The sequence below is a fragment of the Parambassis ranga genome, chromosome 22 (assembly GCF_900634625.1).
Source record: "Parambassis ranga chromosome 22, fParRan2.1, whole genome shotgun sequence".
NCBI classification, from domain to species: Eukaryota; Metazoa; Chordata; class Actinopteri; family Ambassidae; genus Parambassis; species Parambassis ranga.
In genome coordinates, this window is record NC_041042.1 from 14700196 (window position 1) to 14719324 (window position 19129).

At 43.8% G+C, this 19129-nt stretch overlaps 1 protein-coding gene across 1 annotated transcript in view; it reads left to right on the top strand.

The window, feature by feature from the left end:
- The first annotated feature begins 4159 nt into the window (after nt 1-4159).
- efna2a (ephrin-A2a) overlaps nt 4160-19129 on the top strand; it is a 63894-nt gene continuing 48924 nt past the window's right edge. The window contains exon 1 of the mRNA XM_028395873.1: nt 4160-4302. Within this exon, the coding sequence (XP_028251674.1) occupies nt 4160-4302 (143 nt within the window). The remainder of the gene's footprint in view (nt 4303-19129) is intronic.

The window sequence follows — 19129 nt, forward strand, 5'->3', positions numbered from 1 at the left end:
TGCTGCCTTCAATAAATCTTTAGTTTGTTCCTTCTTTCATCTGGCCTCATTTGGTTTCTGTCTCTTCCTCTCTTTCCTGTGGTTACTGCTGCTCTGTACTGGTTAACATCTTGTAACATTTCCCACATTTCCCATCTTGTTTACTACTGGTGGGTTTTTTTTTAATCTTTTACTGTATTTCCAACTTTGTACTCATCCCATCTAAAACTCGACTGACTGCTCATCTGCTCAATCCTGTCATGATGATACAGCTGTCATGATGGCAGAGTTAATTTGATATGCAGCGCTGGATTGACTTGCTATTCTTGATACAATGCTGTGCACTGCCTTGACCTTTTCCTTGGGGATGTGAGAGATGGAGAGATGGAAAAATCTAGTTATACACCTCCTTAGCCACTAGGGGGAGGTCTTGCTCTCTGGTGGTGATCAAAGATGGTTGAGCAGAGGTGACTTTACCTGCCATTCACACAATGTCAATAGTTTGTGGTTTAATCTCAAGTGTGTCTGTTGGCTTTCTGGCATTATAGCTCTTTTTTCTTTGACGTCCTTACAGAGCAGTGGAGAGGATTAACCTCAGATCTCCCCTGCCTTTTCACAGTGGGACAAATGAGAGAAAAGGAGAATTGAGTCCAGTGGTGTCCGCATTTTTTAAGGCTAAGAGAAGGTGAATTTTTGATGTATAATGCCAGCAGCTTGTGGAATGAATATAGCTGTACTCATTCCACAGCTCTGGTGCTTGCTTTTTTTCTTGAGTCATTACATAGGAGAGCTTGCCTTGAAGGTCATGATAAGACAGAAATCTGTCTCAAGTGAGCAATACCCAGCATGACGGAAATCTTAAGAGGGATGCTAAAAGATACCTTTAAAGTTTTCATAACATGTTCGCCAAGAATTGCAACCAGTCTCTCGACATTTCATGTACAGGTACTTCTGCAAGTGTTCAGTGTATCCCTGCCAGTCAGAAAAATCCATGGCAGGAGCTTTGATGCTCCTTTGATACCTCAGACCCTTGTTTACTTGCAGCATGTTACGATTTTTCACTCTGCACCAACAGTAATTTGGAGCAGAGAGCAGTCTACACAGAATCCTCCTTGGGATATATTGAAATGTAAAAGAGATTGCATAATTGGATGGAAGGGTAACTCAAAAGTAAGATGATTCAAACCTAGATTTGTGATGTTTTTAGGATATCAAATTAAGCTTACTGGCTCACAAAATATGGTACTTTCATTTAATTTTCATCTGTTAAGGCAACTCAAAGTGGCGAGCACTGTATGTGCAGCAGCTTACAGCATGATATCGACTGTAAGCAGTTTGAAAAGTCATAAAATGTTCTTGCACTTTCTGTTTGTGACATGTTCATGCTGTCATTTGTGTAACCTGCCCTTAAACTTCAGTCCCTTGGGATGTTCCTGGCTTCATGCAGCAACTGGGACTAAATGGAAGCATGTGGGGTGGGTAATCCAACCACATCTGGCAACATTTATTTACATTAGTGCGGTGGTCTCTAATCAAGCGGACACCAAGGCCACACAGAAATGGGGTGCAGGGGGTTGTCCGAGATCCTGGTCCGTGTAGAATTTTGTCATGTTCAATTCATCCAGTTTGAGAAAATGCAGAAAGTTTTGTGTGCTGGAAGTCAAGACGGCTTACGTTTGTCTGTTGAGGTAATTCAAATGTCCATGATTTGTCTGTCTTGCATTAAACTACAGTGACTTAACCAGCTATCATTTCTAGGAATTAACACCCTTTTTAAGGAGGCATGTATCCGTGCTGACTCTGACCCACATTCTTTTTAGATTTAGGATCACTTAAGAGGCCTTCATATCTGAATCCTCCCAATACTGTTAAGTCTGTGCAGCTTACATGAGCTTTAGACTCACTTTCAGAGTGACACAGCAGAGGAGGAAAAGCATGAAACCGGAGGGTTGAAGGATGTCTTTGGTCTACAGTGGCTCTCCTTAAAAAAGCCATCAGGAGACTATCCACCTGTTTACATATGCACGCCTCAGACAGATGTTGAATAATTCATCCACAGAGGCGGACAACACGCAGCTGTATTTGGGTTATGGGGGTGCATGGGTTCTCTCTCTTGCTTGAATTCGCACAGCCCAAATTATAGGCATTACTTTGCAGGCAGAGCAGGGCAGAGCAAAACTAGGCCACTTTGCATAAAGAATCCAATAGTGAGGCACAATAAGATTTGAAAGATGGAGCTGCAGTAAGGTTCCGTTTAAAAGTGTAGCACGGTGTATTAGGGTTGCGAGCCATGGGACAAGTCATTTGGGTTTGATTGTAGTGTAGTAACCAGAAAGAGTTGCAGAAACGCTTTCACTTGTGAGGGTTCATTTTCATTTCGTTAACGTGGATATTGGCCTTCTTGAGGATGCAAATGAACTTGTAACATAATTTTCCTGGAATCAATTCTCATCTTGTAGAAGATTGGATCCTTAGTGAGGCTCACACTGCACAAGAATATCGACACATGTTGGACAGTGCATGCATGGAGTGCTTACAGCAGTGTGGTCACTGTACCCCCCCACCCCGCCCCACCCCGAGACTGAACACCTTAGATGGATATGTTTTTGCAGAAGCGTTTACGCACACACGCACAGGACAGAGGCAGCAGGGGTGGCAGTCCCTCTGTCAGACTGAGCTATCTGGAGGTTTATGGCTCACAGGTTTTTTAGAATCGGTGCTGCCTCCGCTTGCCATTTGGGCCTAATGGACACTGATGGAAAATGACTCCACTGTTCCAACGATCCATCAGCCGCCCTCTTCCTCGCTCCCTCCCTCTCTCCCTCTCTCTGAGGCCATCCATCAGGCAACAGCTTTCAAACGGACAGTGAACTTCATGGGTGCTTTACGCGCCCAGATGTGACGCAAATAAACAGCCTTCACTCAAATATAAGGCCGCAGAGTTCAGTCATTACAATCACAAAATGAAGCAATAATGTACAGTTCCTTGGGCCACTACAGCAAGCCTCAGTTATCACGAACTACGAGTTTAAAATACTTTACCTTCCGCTATACATCCTCAGTTGAGTGTCTTCAGGGCGCAGTGAGTCAGCCAGCCCTGTGTCCCTAGAGGGAGCGCGGCACGGCACGGCACGGCACGGCTTCATACCCCGCCCGCGCAGAAAGTAAAAAGCGAGCGCGAGATGAAGAGCGACGGGCGGGTGGTGGTGGTGGAGGGGGGGTTTACTTACACCGTCTCAGGGTGCCGGTGAGTGATGTTGCCGCCATAGGTGGAGGTTGCACGGGAGCACGCTGGGATTAAAGCTGTGGTAATCGAAGGCTCTCTGGCTGCGCCGGTCAGCGTGACGCACAGAAAAAGTGAAAGCCGGCGCACACAGACGACTGGAGTCACATTGGATGTGGAGCCAGTGGCAGCGGAGGGATCACCAAGTTGAGATGCTGCAAGAGCGTGTGGCTGCGTGAGAAGGATGCTCTCGTCTCGCAGTTGTTATTGCGCGATAAGTTTGGACAGAAAATAACGGACAGGCAGCGTGTTCGTCTTTGTGGGATGGATTTCACTCAACTGCGATAAGAGAAAAAGGTCAAAGTGGACGCAGCTTTTAAGCTGAGACGAGGTTTGCGCTGTGAACGGAGCGGAACAAAGCGTGCGCCAGGCTCAGTACAAATCTGGGTAAACAAATATGACGGCCGATGTTGATGGTGTCTTGTGTCTGCTGAGGAGCAACGGTATCTCCACCAGAAAAAACCTCGGATGAATTCTGGAGTGTTAATTAATCGTGATTTTTCTGGAGAAAGACGGGACCTCATCCCCGGTGGCGCACGTATCTCTCCGGCTGCGCGTAATGGGAGAAAAGTTTCGAACCTTGCAGAGGAGACGCACTCGCAGCATCCCGCCGACGACGCGTTTGTAAATAACATGTGATTCCTGCTTATTATTTTTGTCTCCTATACTGATTAAGTTTGAAAGTGATTTTTAAACATTCAGTATGACTTGAAACAGCCCTGGCTGCGTTATCGGAACTCTCATCAAGCCAGTTAACGATCCATGAACCGACGAGCCGATTTGTCCAAAGACGCGCAGACGGACATTGATGATCTAGAGAGGATTTCTGCAGACGCAGCAGCAGCAGCAGTGAAAGCCTGATACCAGTTTTTTTTTAAATAACGAGACTCCCCCTGGATGTCTATGATGTTGTGCCAGCTCGGGCAGAGGTGTCTGATGGAGGTGATGGTGCTGACCATCCTGTCCTGGGTGTCCGTGTGGGCAGAGGAGAAGATCATATTTGACAGACATACTGTTTACTGGAACAGCTCCAACCCCAGGTGAGTTTCAGTAGGAGTTCTGCCTGAAGGTGTGTGTCTGTTTTCAAACTGTTTACCTGTCTGTGATGTGTGCCCCTCAATATGCATCAGAAACCCAGCAGCGCACAGCTGAGAGGTCCATGTTTTGACATATTGTCTGACCACATCAGTCTTATTTACATTTCTGTCTTGTTTCAGTAATGTTTTGACTGGAAATGCAATATTGATGTTTTTTACAATGAGCACACACACACACACACACACACACACCTACACAGAGGCAGAGGAAGTGTGCGTGCTTGTGTGTAAGTGCACGCACACTGGGTATTTTATTCTGTGGCATGGGAAGCTCCTTTTGTCTTAAACAATGAGGGCATCCTGCCTCCTCTTCTCATCAATGTCTAGAGATTTACTCCCTCTCTCTGTGTCACCCTCTCTCCCCCTTTCACACACTCTCTCTCTCTCTCTCACACACACACACACACACACAGCTTTTACCTTTCTTTCAGCTAATTTCAGGATCTTGTGCCAGACAACACAAGCGTGCTTTTCTCTCTCTCTGTCAATTCAAGCAGTTGTGCAAAAAAAAAAACACAGCCATAAATAAACAAACACAAAGACAGGCCTACACACACACACACATGCACACAAGGCTGCACGCGCATTAAAACACACAAAAACACACAAATGGTTGTCTTTAGTCTGGCCTCTCTCATTGACATGGGGCAAAGCACACTGGGTCCGTCTGTCTAATAGTATGTGACAACCTGGCCAGCCTCTCTCTCCCCCTCTCTCTCTCTCCTCCTCCTCCTTTTCTTTTTTTGCCTCCTCTCTCCCAGGTAGATAAATAAACAGTGAAAGTGCTCCCTCTCACTCGCACACAGCTGAATTAGTCCGAACTAACGGCCCTGTCTCTCTCTCTGCATCAACCAAACACACACACACACAGAGCTAACAGGCCCGTCTCTGACTGCATCACTGTTCCACAGAAGGCTTCTCAAATATTTAACAGGCAAGGGGGAACATTTTCTCCCTTTCTCAAAGTCTCTCTCTCTCTCTCTCTCTCTCTCTCTCTCTCTGTCCTCCTTCTTTCCCACCACACACACAAACACCTACACTTTGCAAACGTCACAGGGTAAATTTAAGCTATATGGACGTTTGCTGGGGGCGCTCTTATTCCGTCTGGGTTGTACAGAGAAACTGAAGCAGAAAGGGGCTACATCAAAAATGCATTGCTGCTAAAGCAATGAATCTAGGCTCTGGAGCCCCGGTGAAGTTCGGTTCTACCCCCCCTGTTAGACTCTGTCACTGCTCATGCCTTTTTTCTTAACACGCATACAGGTCCAAAAAAAAAAGAAGATCATTTCTCAACTTTAATCAACATCTGATTCTCTTTCTAAACTTTTAAGGATTACAGTTTTATGAGAGACTCAAGGCAAAAAAAAAATGAGGACACAGACGCTAAAATGATCCCAGCTCATGTACAATTTACAGGAGAATTCTGTTTTTATTCTGGTTTTTATTTAAGTTTGGACCATTTGTAACATGATGTTTGAACTAGCAGTGGTGGCTGAGGGGTAAAGTTCCAAAGCTGGATGCACCTGATTTGCAGTTTTGCAACATTGTCACATCCTCCTAACACCTGATTGGATTGCTTGGTCACATGTCATAGAGGAACCAGGAAGTGTTTGAATGAAAGAGTGGGGGAGTCTAGTGAATCCTGCTGAAAAAAATCCAACTTCATCAAAGCATGTTCTGCAAGGTAGGAGCAACCTTTACACCTCACACTGAACCCAGAACACACTGTAAGACGCTGCATGCAGAGTAGAACATTATATTGTCAGTGCATTGTGTAGTGCAGTGAGTTTTCCATGACGAATTTGATGGAGGTGGCTGATGAAATCCTTTTCAAAGGTCCAGCTCGTCATCCATTAACTCAATGAGTGGTGATTAAGTGTCTAGTAACGGATAAGAAGCTTTAGAGACCAAAACACAAAAGTGATGCATCACATCCAAACAGCAGCTTTTGTGTGTGAGGCAGTGAAAGGACACAGACAGCTGGGAAAATGAACAGCTGTGTGTCTTAATTGATCACACAACATCAAGCAGCAGACTTGCATTGTGGTGCTGCCTCGTCTTGTGTTCATCGAAAGTTTTTCTTCATGCCAAAACAGCTTGAGATTGGAGTTCTCTACAAGGTCGCAAGCGCTGACTTGGAGCTTGTAGAACTGATAATCACTCGTGGGTTTTTGTGCTGTAGCATTAGCTTTCAGTAAAGGAGGTGCGGAAAACTCTGCAAGAGGTGAACAAAATCACAGCACTTTGAAAAGCTGCAGGGTTACTTTTGTTCTGATGTACTATTAATACAGCTGAAGCGTGGAGCTCAGAGTACGATCTGCCTGGCTGGTGTGGATGTTTTCTTGTGTCTTCTCTCATAATGACTGGAGCTTTTCTGGCTCATTGTTTTGTGTGACTGGTGATAGTTTAGTCAGTTAAAACCAGATTGGTACGTGCCAAAAGGAGAACTTGTGTATCAGTCTGGCACCTGCACCTGGTCAGGTGTTCCTGGCTATTCAATACGTGTCACATGTGTGTTCCTTCTGTGTTTCTGCTGCCTGTGAGAGAGCATAAATTGCATACTTGGGATGTGATGAGTGTTGATTATGGCATTTCTGGCATGTCAGCTGTGTTGTGAGGTATGATGCATGTGATTCCTGACTGCTCTGCTCAGCACCTAGCATTCTTTTTTTTTTTTTTGCATCTAGCCTAGCAGACACATTTTGAAGCTATCTTCTATTTTAGAAATCTCAAATTATTACCTTATGGTTGTGAAATGTTTTGTGTGATTTAGCTGAACTAACACTAACAATTGATACTTCCTCGTGTCCTTTGAGGATACAGTTGCTACCATCTTTCTCTAATGCAAGTCATATTTCTCTGTTGTTTCACTTCCTCTTTGTTTACTTCAGTCTTGCACGCTCTACTTTTCTCTCGCGTGCTTCCCTGAGATTAATCACCATCTACGCTGACATCATCTAATTGTTTTTTTACCTGCTAATTAATTGTGCTGCCAGTGCATTGGCCAGATCTGTTTATGAGCGCCTTGATCTCCACACGGCTAACCTGGATAAGTCAAGATAAATAAAATGAATTAAACAAATGTTCCTACTTGAGAGATGAGGCGTGCTACAAATTGGCCAAACTCTTTATATCCAAGGCTCCGACTCTCAGCAGGCCTATCTCTTTCAAGGCCGTGCTGGATAATAGAAAATGTATGAGATAATCCAATTCAAACAGCTCCGGCCACTTTGGTCATGGCGGGGGAGCGGTGCTCGTACACACTCAGAGTGTTGTCCACCCTCCTGTTGTGATGAGATACGTGGTGCTGCACGGTAACCAAGTACCGTAACACACATTATCACAACAATGCTGCAACATTAGTACAGGATCTGGAAATCTCCCAGACCCACATAAAGGGATTTATGCCACATGCAGGAGAGAACACACAAGGAACACACACACACACAGATGTATGTACTTCTACACACCACTGGCAGCTAGATTTAGGTCACACACTCACAATCACATACAACCAGAACGACTGGCCATTGAGTACAAGGTTAGGCAGCCCCCATTTTTTTCTATTTACTCGCTGTTGGTTAGCAGAAGCGAGATATGGAACACACAACACACACACACAGATTGTCTCTCTCTGTCCGGGGTGCGCACACACACACACATGCAGCACTCTCCTCTAGCTCCCAGGACCATATTATAAAGCTTGCAGGTGAAGGGCTTTGTTCACCCCGAGCAGCTAATGTGCTCAGAGCAATGGGCTCTCCTCCTCATACGCACACACATACTTAGACACACACATACACTGGCTCAATGGTCCAGAAGGAGCACCTTATCTAATCCCATGGTTTATCCTTCAAAAGACTTTCTTTTCCTTTTCTTCTTTGTTCCTCCTCTCCTCTCCTCTCTCTTCATCTCAGTGTCTTTGAGGAACTCCGTGTCAGTGAGAAGCACTGATGGTTGACGACACTCATTCTATGGGACAGAATCCATCTCCTTGGAGACACTACACAGACACACACACATGCACCCACACAGGCCTTTGAGGAAGAAGGATTTTATGCACAGAGCACACACATACTCATACATATACCGCACACAGAAAACATTCAAATGCATGCACAGATACCAACACACACACACATGCCTGTTCACATTCACCACAGTCCTTGCACATAAACCCACACACACGCTGTCCCCTGTGGAGACGAGTGATATGTGTAGTCACTAGCACTTCCTCAGTCACAACCACACACACAAACAGACACACCAAGATTTGCATCCAATTTACATGTAGAAGTGTAGCTCAGTTACTGACAGTTTGTCAGTCTCAGACCTGCCCTTGGGTCAAATCCATCTTCCACCACTACTGCCACCACCTCTTTTTCAGTCCGTCTCTCTTCCTCTCTGTCTTTGTGCCTTTCTATCAAGCACTCTTCTTCCACTCTCTCTTTGTATCATGACTTCTCTCCCTCACTCGCTCTTACAGTTGGCATATGGCTCACATGTTTTTTCTTGTACGTGACCCTGCACTGTCCACACCGCCCCAGGCAGCCTCTTTTGTTACAGAAAGCCGCACTACATCAGGTTACGTGTTCCCGCCATGACCTACATGACATTTCATACACATGAGCACTGCTGCTGTGTGGAGAGAAATCAGTCTCAGGAGCTTTATCTGAAGCCTGTCAGCTCAAGCTAAAAATGATACTTGGAGTAATTAAAGTCAGGGCTCCTACCTCACAAATGATTTCTCCCAGCTCAGCAGGAGAGACACAGTTGCATAACAAGATCTACTGTAGCAGATCTTAGTCATCAGCACTTTCAATACAGTGATTGGCAGGAGGAGGTCATCGAAACGTTCAGGGGCATTTGAGTGGAACAGTGTGCCTGCTGATGTTAAATGTGCAGTTAGTGTGAATGTGTGATTTTTTTTTTGATGACATGGATGTTATTTTCTGCCTGTCAAATAGGGAAAAAAACATTTATGCATTTTAATGAGAGCAAGCTTTTAAAAAGAAATGCCCTCTGACCATGGGATCATCAGAGGAATTTTAGCACTGAGGCAGTTTTGGCACAGTTCTATGATGCTTGATGTTTTTATTTGTAGTTATTGGGGGCTGTAGCTCATCATTTTTCTACAATATCTGTCAAATATAGGCTGAGAATGAGCCATTTTGATATGCAGGTATATGTGGACACACAGTGGCAAATGCTGTGGAGGCTAAACGATGATGTGTTCCAGTGTTTTTCTTCAGTCTCTTCAATCTCAGAGTAAACCGGTAGTTGTCGAGCAGTGCATGAATATAGCTGGATGGATTTTGCGGTTGAGCCGGTAAAGAGTGACAAGTTGCTAACAAAGGTGCATTGTGGCTACAGTGTTTCCCCAATGTTTACAGCTCTTGGTGTGTGAAGACCTCAGCGATTATGTAGAGACAGAAATGACATGCCACCAAGCAAATAAGAGAAATAACTTGAAGCTATTTAGTTTGTTTAATAAAAGAACAAGTCAAGGTAACCTCAATAACACTGACTTGACCTTCTTGGAGGGGCAAGGGGTGCCATCGAGGCGGCAGGCTGCCCCCCTAATGTACTGGGAGAGGAAACACTGGGCTTTTCATCCATATCCTCAGCTGCTGATTAAAGTTCGGAACAATTAATATTGACTTTAAATGGGAATGAATGGCAGTTGTACCCTTTTACACTTAAGTCTAAAGCCAGACATTAGTGTGTCTTAGGCTATGTTCGGACTGTGACTTCTAAAGTGACTTTTTTTCACTGTGTGTTGTGAAATCAGATTTTGTTTGTTATGTCTCATGGACACACAAATTCAATTGTCAGTTTGGATTTTTGAATCACACTTGCGTGAGAGCAGGCGAGGAAAAAAAAACACAGCACAATATATTTGCCAGATGTGATACATGGCTCCCTATCCTGCCAATGGAACATATGGACATAGTGCCAACATTATGTTATGTCTACATTAACAGGACATATGGGACCAATGGTAGAGAAAGGTAGGGGTACATGCTGCGCAAGTGTGCAGTTGCCATTACCCCTTATGTTGCATTTCCCTGCTGAAGACGGGCTGAAAAAGCATTCTGTTGTTCAGCAGGTCTTAGCATAGCATCACATCATGCTAACATTCAGTGATTAGCACTCAAGAGTATAGTGCGGTCTGGAAATATTCACACTTTTTTTTTATTTAATAATTAAAATCCAGCTGCCATTTTGCAAACACAGGTGTAGCTGATCACATTTAACCATGGCTGCATTCCATTCAGCTGCACCTGAGCCCAGCTCACTGTGCACACAGGCTCCCTGAACCAGCTTTATTAATGTGATTAATAACACCTGTTCTCCTCCTGCTGTGAGAACTGGCTGCGGCTGTTTGATGATGTCAGCTTATGTTTTAGATGGCCCTGTTCATTAATATTTTTAAAAATTACCTATTGATTATTAATTATTGTTTGTTTATATCCCACTTTGTGTTGTCCACCTGTCAATCAATCAGAAGATGTTAGCAGTGGAATAACGCGTCTCATCCGTGTCCTCTGGTTTTTGTGGTGTGCAGACGATGCACCTTTGAGAGTTTTTGTCAGTAATGTGTTGAGCTTCTCCTGTTTTTCTGCCATGTATGACACCACACAACTCGGGCTGCCGAGGGCAATCTTGCTCCCTGTCCTAATTTGCACTGCCAGTCAGCGTGCTGTCAGTGTATGTAACGATTACAACTGAAAATCAATGTCAGATCGAGAAAATATCTCCTGCCCCGTGATTTTTATTTCTATCTGCAACGGCGATATCTTCCCTCTACTTTAGGATTAAGGATTTATTCCTTCTGTTATTAAGGTAGTGGCTTAGAATCCTAATCCTTGTCTTAAAAATGATTTCTTTTTCAAAGTATAGGCTTCCCCATCCCAAAAATATAAAATAAATAAAACTATTCTCACCCCTGAGCAGATGAAGGCAGAGCTTTTCCATGTATTTTTAACAGGACGGTGTTCTTTCTTAGATTTTTTTAATGCTGCCCTACAAGTGTCTGTGCATGCTGGAAAAGCTCATCTGATCTGCCCATAGGAGTGTAATGATCTGTTTAGTATGTCAGCAGCATGGCGCTGAATCAGTAATGCAATATGAAATGTTTACTTAACTTCCCCCACACGTTTGATTGTTCATGCACAGGGAGCAGGTTGAAAGAATGAATAAGAAAATTGCTGCTTCTGTTGCTACCTTCCTGCTAATGAGGTTTGTTGATGATAATGACTATGGCAGTGATGGCGATGTTGATGATGTAAGTGCTCCGAAACAACCTGCGGAGATCCCAGGAGTTGTTGTTTTAATGAAGAGAGAGGGAAACAGTTAAGAAAGCAGGAGATAGAGAGAGAGAGAGAGATAAGGCAGAGATGGAGTCAGAGAGCCGTGGGTTTAAAGAAGAAACAGAGGCCAACAGACTGGATGAAAGGCTGAAAGCATGAATAAAAGAGGACAAAATAGGGAGATACTAGAGCAGAATATGAAAGATGCCAGACAGCACTCAATACATCACAAACAATAGGCATTGTCATTCCTGCTCCATCCTTGTTTCTGCTCCCCTCTAATACTTTTCCTCAGGTCCCGGCTGGTCATGCTGATTGTGTTAGCCGAGCGAAAGAATAGGAGTCTTTCACTTCTGTCTGCCTGACACTCTGATGGGAGTATCAGTCTTCATATAGACCAGTTGGAGGCTGATAATAACACACACACACACACACTGTCTGGCTGTAGCTTGGACTGGCCCCCGGGAGACAAAAAGACAAAAACATGAAAAGGAAATGGAGAGATCTACTTGAAGGATTAGGGACACTCGGAGCATGAATATGAAGAAGGATATATATATAAAAAAAAACCTTATAACAAAGACAAGGCCACTTCATTTTACAAATATGAAGCAGGATGAGAGTTTGTGGTGGAGGGAAAAAGGTGGAAAAGTGGAGGATTACTTCTGGAAGTATGAGTCAGGCAGTGTAGTTGGAAGGAGAGGAGCATTAAGCAGACGGTTGGCTGGTCTCAGCAGGTGAGCGTCAGGGGGGCTTGTATTACAGGGGAAACATTGGCCTTTAGCATGGTGCCTCTCCCAGTGTTAAAGATGCCCTCTGGTGCACACAGCTTTCAGGATGACAAAGCTGGCATTTAAAACAGAGCAAGGGAAGATGTGTTTGAGAGATGAAGAGACGCTTCCCCTCCCTGTTTTTTTTCCACTTGGCATCACTACAGGTGAGGCTAAATTGTTAGCGCTGACCCTTAGCAACATTCACATGGATAATCACCTCCATGTTTTTCTTTGTACAAAACAATTTGGCAACCAAGTTAATCCTTAAACTGTTTAGGCTGTATATTTATGAACAACGGGGTGATTTTCTCCTTGTCAGGCTTGACAATAAGCATCACAAGACTGTTTGGCGTGCGTTTGCAATGAGTGTGTATATGCAAAGGCAATAATGAAAGCCATTTTTTCTCATCTTTGTCCAAAAATATCCCCGGTAGACTTTCAAACAGTAGGAGTGGAAAGTCAAACAAAAGAAGGAGCGGGTGAATCATTTGCATTGTAATCCATCAGACAAGGCCGGGAGAAAGCGTCTAATTCCCAGCCAGCTACGGACACCCTGCTACCTCCGTTTTATCCAGAACGGGGCCACTACAAACAAACCCCTCATTTTACACCATGCTAATGGGGCATAATAAGGCAGAACCAACAGATGTTGCAGCACTCTCCTGATTTTTGTCGCTACTTAATTTGGCTCGGTGCTGCTGCGACTGCTGCTGCTAACTAATTCAGCCCTCTGATTCCCATACGACTCTCTGAGGTTGTCCATATGTGTGCCACCTTCTGGTGAGCAGGTTTTTTTTTTTTTTTTTTTTTGCTCAGCAGCAATTTCCCTTTCTGACCTGCAAAATAATCCTCACCTCGGCTCTAATCCTGAGCTAATTCATAGCAAGACTCTGAGGGCTGAATATTAGAAAATCAAACACTAATCTGATGTGCCTCCAGACAGAGAGGATGAGACGGCTACCGTGATATTGATCATCAAGGTGATGCTGATGGCTCCGGTGATGATGATCATATATGGGTAAAGGGTGACAACAGAGGTGTTAATGATAATATTAATTGTCCCGGAAATTTTTTCGGATCAGAGTCCGTAAATAATAAATTCCAAGATATACATCTGTCCTCTATAATGCGGTTGTAATAGTTCACCCCTTGTTGTCATGGTTCCTGATGAGCCTTTCGACACCTGAGTACTTCTAGCTGCTTTTTTGTTTTTTTCCCCCCTCCAGATTAATTTAAAATTCTGTTTGATGATTTTCTTCTTTTATCATTTAAATTTCCAAAACAGCTCTCATGCAGCTTTTGCTTCAAACCCTCAGTTTCCTAACTTTTTTTTTTGGTATTTATTTACACAAATGAAGTCGGTGTTGATGATGATACCGATGATGCTAATGATGTTTATAAAGATGACGATGATAGGGATAATGAAAACAGCAGGGAACGTAACGAGAGTGATTAAAATTTTGATGAAGAAAATTAGTGTGATGACAGCGGCGATGATGATGATGATGATGGCTAAGATGAGGGTTAATGTTTTTATTTGATGCTGATTATGTTATTGTTGACAATAATGGTATCAGTGTTTAGGAGGATGAACAGAAAGTGCATTGTCTCACCAGGACACACACAAAACAAAAATGGATTTCAGAGTGAAGATGATGATAGTGATATTGGGGATGAAGGGGATTATTGTTGTGTTGTTGTTGACTTTGAAGTTGTTCAAAGATGAAGATGAAGGCAATAAGGATGACTGGTAATGGGTGTGCTATCAAAGAATAATTACAAAGATGGTGACATTAATGCTTATAGGCATGATATTAATGATCCATTAATATCATGCCTTATATTTGTCTTAATGATGCAGTGAATCCTCAGGGATGATGAGGATGATGATGATGATAATGGGGTGGATGAAGGTGATTATTTGATGAGCTTGATGTAAAATGGACATCATACAATGTTAATGATCACTGTACAAAATGCTCCCTTTTTAGACTGAAATTACAGCATATGTAGGTTTTTACTGTAAGCAGACTGAAAGGGCAATTAATTCCTTTAATGATGTCACAAACAGGCTTAATAAACACTTGGAGCTGGAGCCAATCATCATTGCAGTGAGTCATTGACCCAAGAACAGATGCTGATGTTAGACCCTTTCCTCACTAGCGGGTCTGAAAGGGCGAAAACCCCACTAACCCACTAACAACAGGCCTGAGCGAAATAAGTAAACTTTTAGATCACAGCTGATGTCAGTGCTCTTTGGTGACGATGAGTGAAATTCTAGTTCCGGTTGTTATGAAGGTGAAAAGGATTCAACATAACATTGGAAAGATGGTGATCTGTTGGTGATCAATGACATAGAGATGACATGGCTGAAGTGACGATTATTTTATTGAGGTTAATGGTGATAATGATGATGATGGTGATGATGGTGATGATGATGATGAAGAGGTGAACATTTCTGAGTGTGCATAACATGCCTAACAGTGCCTGGTTAATATTGATGACTCGTAACGGTAAAGGTGATGCTGATGCTGATGCTGATGATGATGATGACGGTGATGATGATGATTGCTGTCTCCACTGATCCTGACATGCCGATGGTGATGTCACTGGAGGGTGACGATCGATAACCATTTTCAAGTGCAACATGGTGACTAATTATGATGGACATTGTGGAATGACTGAAGATGATATTGATCATAACAAATATGCATTATTGATGATGAACATAACAACCATCAGCGAGGAATAGGAGGGGGGGGGTATAAAAAATAATCCTAAAAGTGATTTTGATTCGTCGACAATGACGATGCTGATTACACTGACGCCAGCAGGGCTGACATTGATGATCCATAGTGATTGCACTTGCATGATGATGATGATGATGATGTAAAAGATTGTTGACAAAGTAGATTGATGATATTGATGATAGCAGTGATTGTACTCTTATGGTGATGATGATGTAAAAGACAGTATGATTAGTAATAGTTTTTGAAGATGACAAAGATGAAAGAACCATGATGAGTCACCTCCTCTGCGCTGTTCGCCCAATTTAAAGACACACACACTCGTCTCCCCACCGTAACCCCCCCCCCCTCTCTCCCTCACTCTCTCACTCACTCTTGAGTTGGTTTGAATGAAATCAGAGGCCTCCATTTAGATTCTTCTTCTCTCCCCTCTGTTTTCTTCTCTTTAGAAAATGAAGACAGAGAGTAGAGATGTGAGGACATTATTAGTTTTTTTGGCAGTTGTGTCTTTTCTTCCAATGGAAATAAAATGAGGAGCTTCTCCTCCGCTGATGAGATCGCTTCATTCTGTGAGCGCGTCACCTCTAACTCACTCACACAGCCATAGACGTGTCAAGTCACAAATGAGGGGGGAGCTTTCTCATTTCTCCCTTTGTGTCCACCTTTTGTATATATACGTGTGTGTGTGTGTGAGACCGCCTGCCGACTGTGCGTGTGGTTATATGTGTCATCTTTGCCCATTTTGATGTGGGTGTTTAGGTGTGGCTCAGGAGAGTAAGTGCGTTGGCTTCAGTGGGGAAAAAAAGACCCTTACATCAGTTTGAAGAGTCTAATCAAAGCCTGGCAAATTTTCCTCACCTCTTGTGTAGTTCTGAGGCAACTGCTGGGCCCCCCCTCCTCCTCTTCCTCCACCTCCTCCTCTTCTCTCGGCTTCACCCCCTTTGCCCCCTCCTCTCCCATCTACTCTCATCTCTGATTACTGAAGGGGCTGCAGGAGGGCTCTGTTCTTCACCGAGCTTTGTGTTGACGTCCTTCATAGCTGTTGCCCCAGAAGCGCGTGCTTCCTTGTAGGATCCTCTGAACAAGCAGGGAGCTTCTGCAGAAGCTGTGACTGTGTCTGCATTTCTTATTTCCTGGGCGCTTCCATGAATGCGCGGACACAAGCGGCTGACGTGAAGCTCGCTGTGACACCAATCATCCAAACCCCGAGGTGAAGCCAGAAAAACTGAAAAGATACAGTAGCTGTGGATATATATTCATGCACAGTGGTGAATTCTATTTATGCCTAACAAGGAATATGGCTGTGAGGAGCTTCCACATTTTTTGAGATAAGGATGTGTTATGAAGTAAGACAAGAAGTTGTTTTAAAATGAAATAGTTTGAAAAATAAAAAGCTGTCAGCCATGTATCATAATGAGATTAGTGTCTGAAGCAATTACGATGTGATTTGTCAAAAGGCGATGAACGCAAAAATGTTTCAAATCAATCCAAATTTTTCCAAAAAGAAGGAAAGGGGGATAAAAACCCGCAGAGAGGGGGGGGGATGATAACAAGAGAAAAATCAGAGATGAGGATGAAGAGAGGACCATGAAAGATGGAGAAAAAGAGAGAAAATTGACAGGAGGCGTGTATGGCTGTCTCTGGGTGCAGTGAAGAGTATAGGCTGTGGCATCCGCTAGTGGTGCTGCATACACTGTGTTTGATCAAACACACTTCAAACACCCTCGCTGACTTCCTTTTGCAGAGAGTTGGGAGACGTACCGGTGTGTGTTTTCTGCATGTGTGTGTGTGTTTGCAGAGGAAAGCATTATTGATGTTTTGTTTATATAAAATGGGTCAACCCTAAACACAACAAGCACAGTGTCTATAGTGGCTGCAGTGCCGAATGCTGTAAACCGGAGTTTTTCCTTGAGGCTCCTAAATCGGTGAATAATGTTGATGAATGACCCTGTGTGTGTGTGTGTGTGTGTTTAAGCAGCTCTGTGTGTGTGTGTGTGTGGTTGAGCTTGTATGTATGTGCACTACTTGCTCCATTATCACTCCCCAGCCACTCTTTTCACCTCTATTAAGTTATTCACCATTAATCGCCTTCTACATCTACTTCATTTCATGTCTTCATCCTCCCTGCTCTCCCCCCATTGTGGATCTCTGCATCTCTGCGTCTTAAAGAGCCGTGACTCCAGAGAGCTCATTAAAGCCATTAGCAGACAGGAGTCACAGCATAGTTGGGGCTCTCTCGCCGTTGTCTGCTCTCATATTGCTAACCGCTCTGCACAGAATCAGCAACCTTTGACTCATGCAGTTATTAGTTACTCCGCCTGTCCCCTCTATAAGGCGCCTCCTCATGCATGTTGCATTATGTGCATACTGTACTGAGGCTTGCTATGACTGCTTTCATTTTCCTTTATTAAAAACACTCTAACCCAGTCACCCTGTCAGATGAAAGTTTGATTAAGAACATTATTGAAGATTAGATTGATCATGAATTATTGATCCGCGAGGTACGAAGTCAGTGCAGAGTAGATTTAGACACAGGCCAGGAAGTGATGTTTGTGTTTTATTGCATGCATGAGACTGTAAATGCATGTAAGCATGTGAGCATCGGTGCGTATATGTTTCAGATCAAGTGATGTGCCTGACAGCCGGCGCTAGCTCCGCCTGCATGAAGCTGACAGCGCTGCTTCTGTTTCAAATGATCATTTATGATGCTCTCTGATGTTACGCAACACTCTTTAACCTTCCATCAACAGCTCCACGAGGGGAAAATGAAACCAATTTTTAATGTCCGTTTCTAAACAGTCTCTGGGTCTGAGTCTGGCATACGGAGCGTAGAGAGTGTTGCCCTTAATTTGTCACAAAGAAATCAACGTGGCCTGATAATTTAGAAAACTGTAAACAAAACAAAAACTGTGGTTGCATAATTGTTGTCTGTTTAAGCAGCCGTGGGAGGAGGTGTGGATAATAGGTGTTATAATACAAAAATATCATTCTGTACATCCAGTGAGTACATCTGTGAGTTTGGCCGCTTGCACTCAGTTGTACTCAGTTGTACTAACTTGCACTCTGCTTACCAGGACACAAAGTACAAAGGCAAAACAGCTGTGCCAGCAGAGCCACGGGGCGCTGCGGATGTGTGGGTGAACCTGCCGAGCGTCACAGCTCAACCAGCTAAGCACGAGTGCTAAATGTCAGGTAGAACTTACAAGAGGTCCTTGAGTTGCCTTTTGATTTAGCACTTGGAGGCACCATGACTAAGAATCTCAAGACATAACAAAAGTATGTGGACAGCCAGCCAGCATGGCCTCCATTTTTCTAGCCCATTAAGCATTTGTAGTGGTGGGTGATGAGGCAGGTGTGGAGTGGCGACTTCCTGACGGGCAAGTTCTTCCTCATCAAACTGTGACGATTGTTTCTTTATTGTGCCATGTTGTATCTAACAACAACAACAACAACAACAACAACAACACACAAAGGTATTAATTACTGTATTATATCAGCCCATCCTCACCAGGACAACATAACGTTAGGGCAATATTTTAGTCCCCGAAAATAGAACATATGTATTATTTCTGGCCGCTTCTCTATGAGTTTGTGAAGGTGCAGACCCATCGAAAAATGTGTTAATATCATTGAAAGTAAAAACTATGGACAAAGCCTCCGTGACGTCACCCTGTTTCTGAAGAGCCGCTTTAAGGCTCGGTGGGAGGCTCCGGGACGCTCAGACCGCCGCCATGTCGGCAGCTCCATGTCCGCCAAAACTCCAAATATGGACAAAGAGGGGGAGCACGAGCGGAGTTTAGGGGGGCGGCCGATCGTGGAAGCAGGAAACTCGCGCTGCGATACGGCAACCGTCTGTTGCTCAAACGGCAACGCCCATAATTCTGCGTAATTATAAGTCCAAATATAACTAAAACGAGTGTGTTGTAAAAAAAATTCA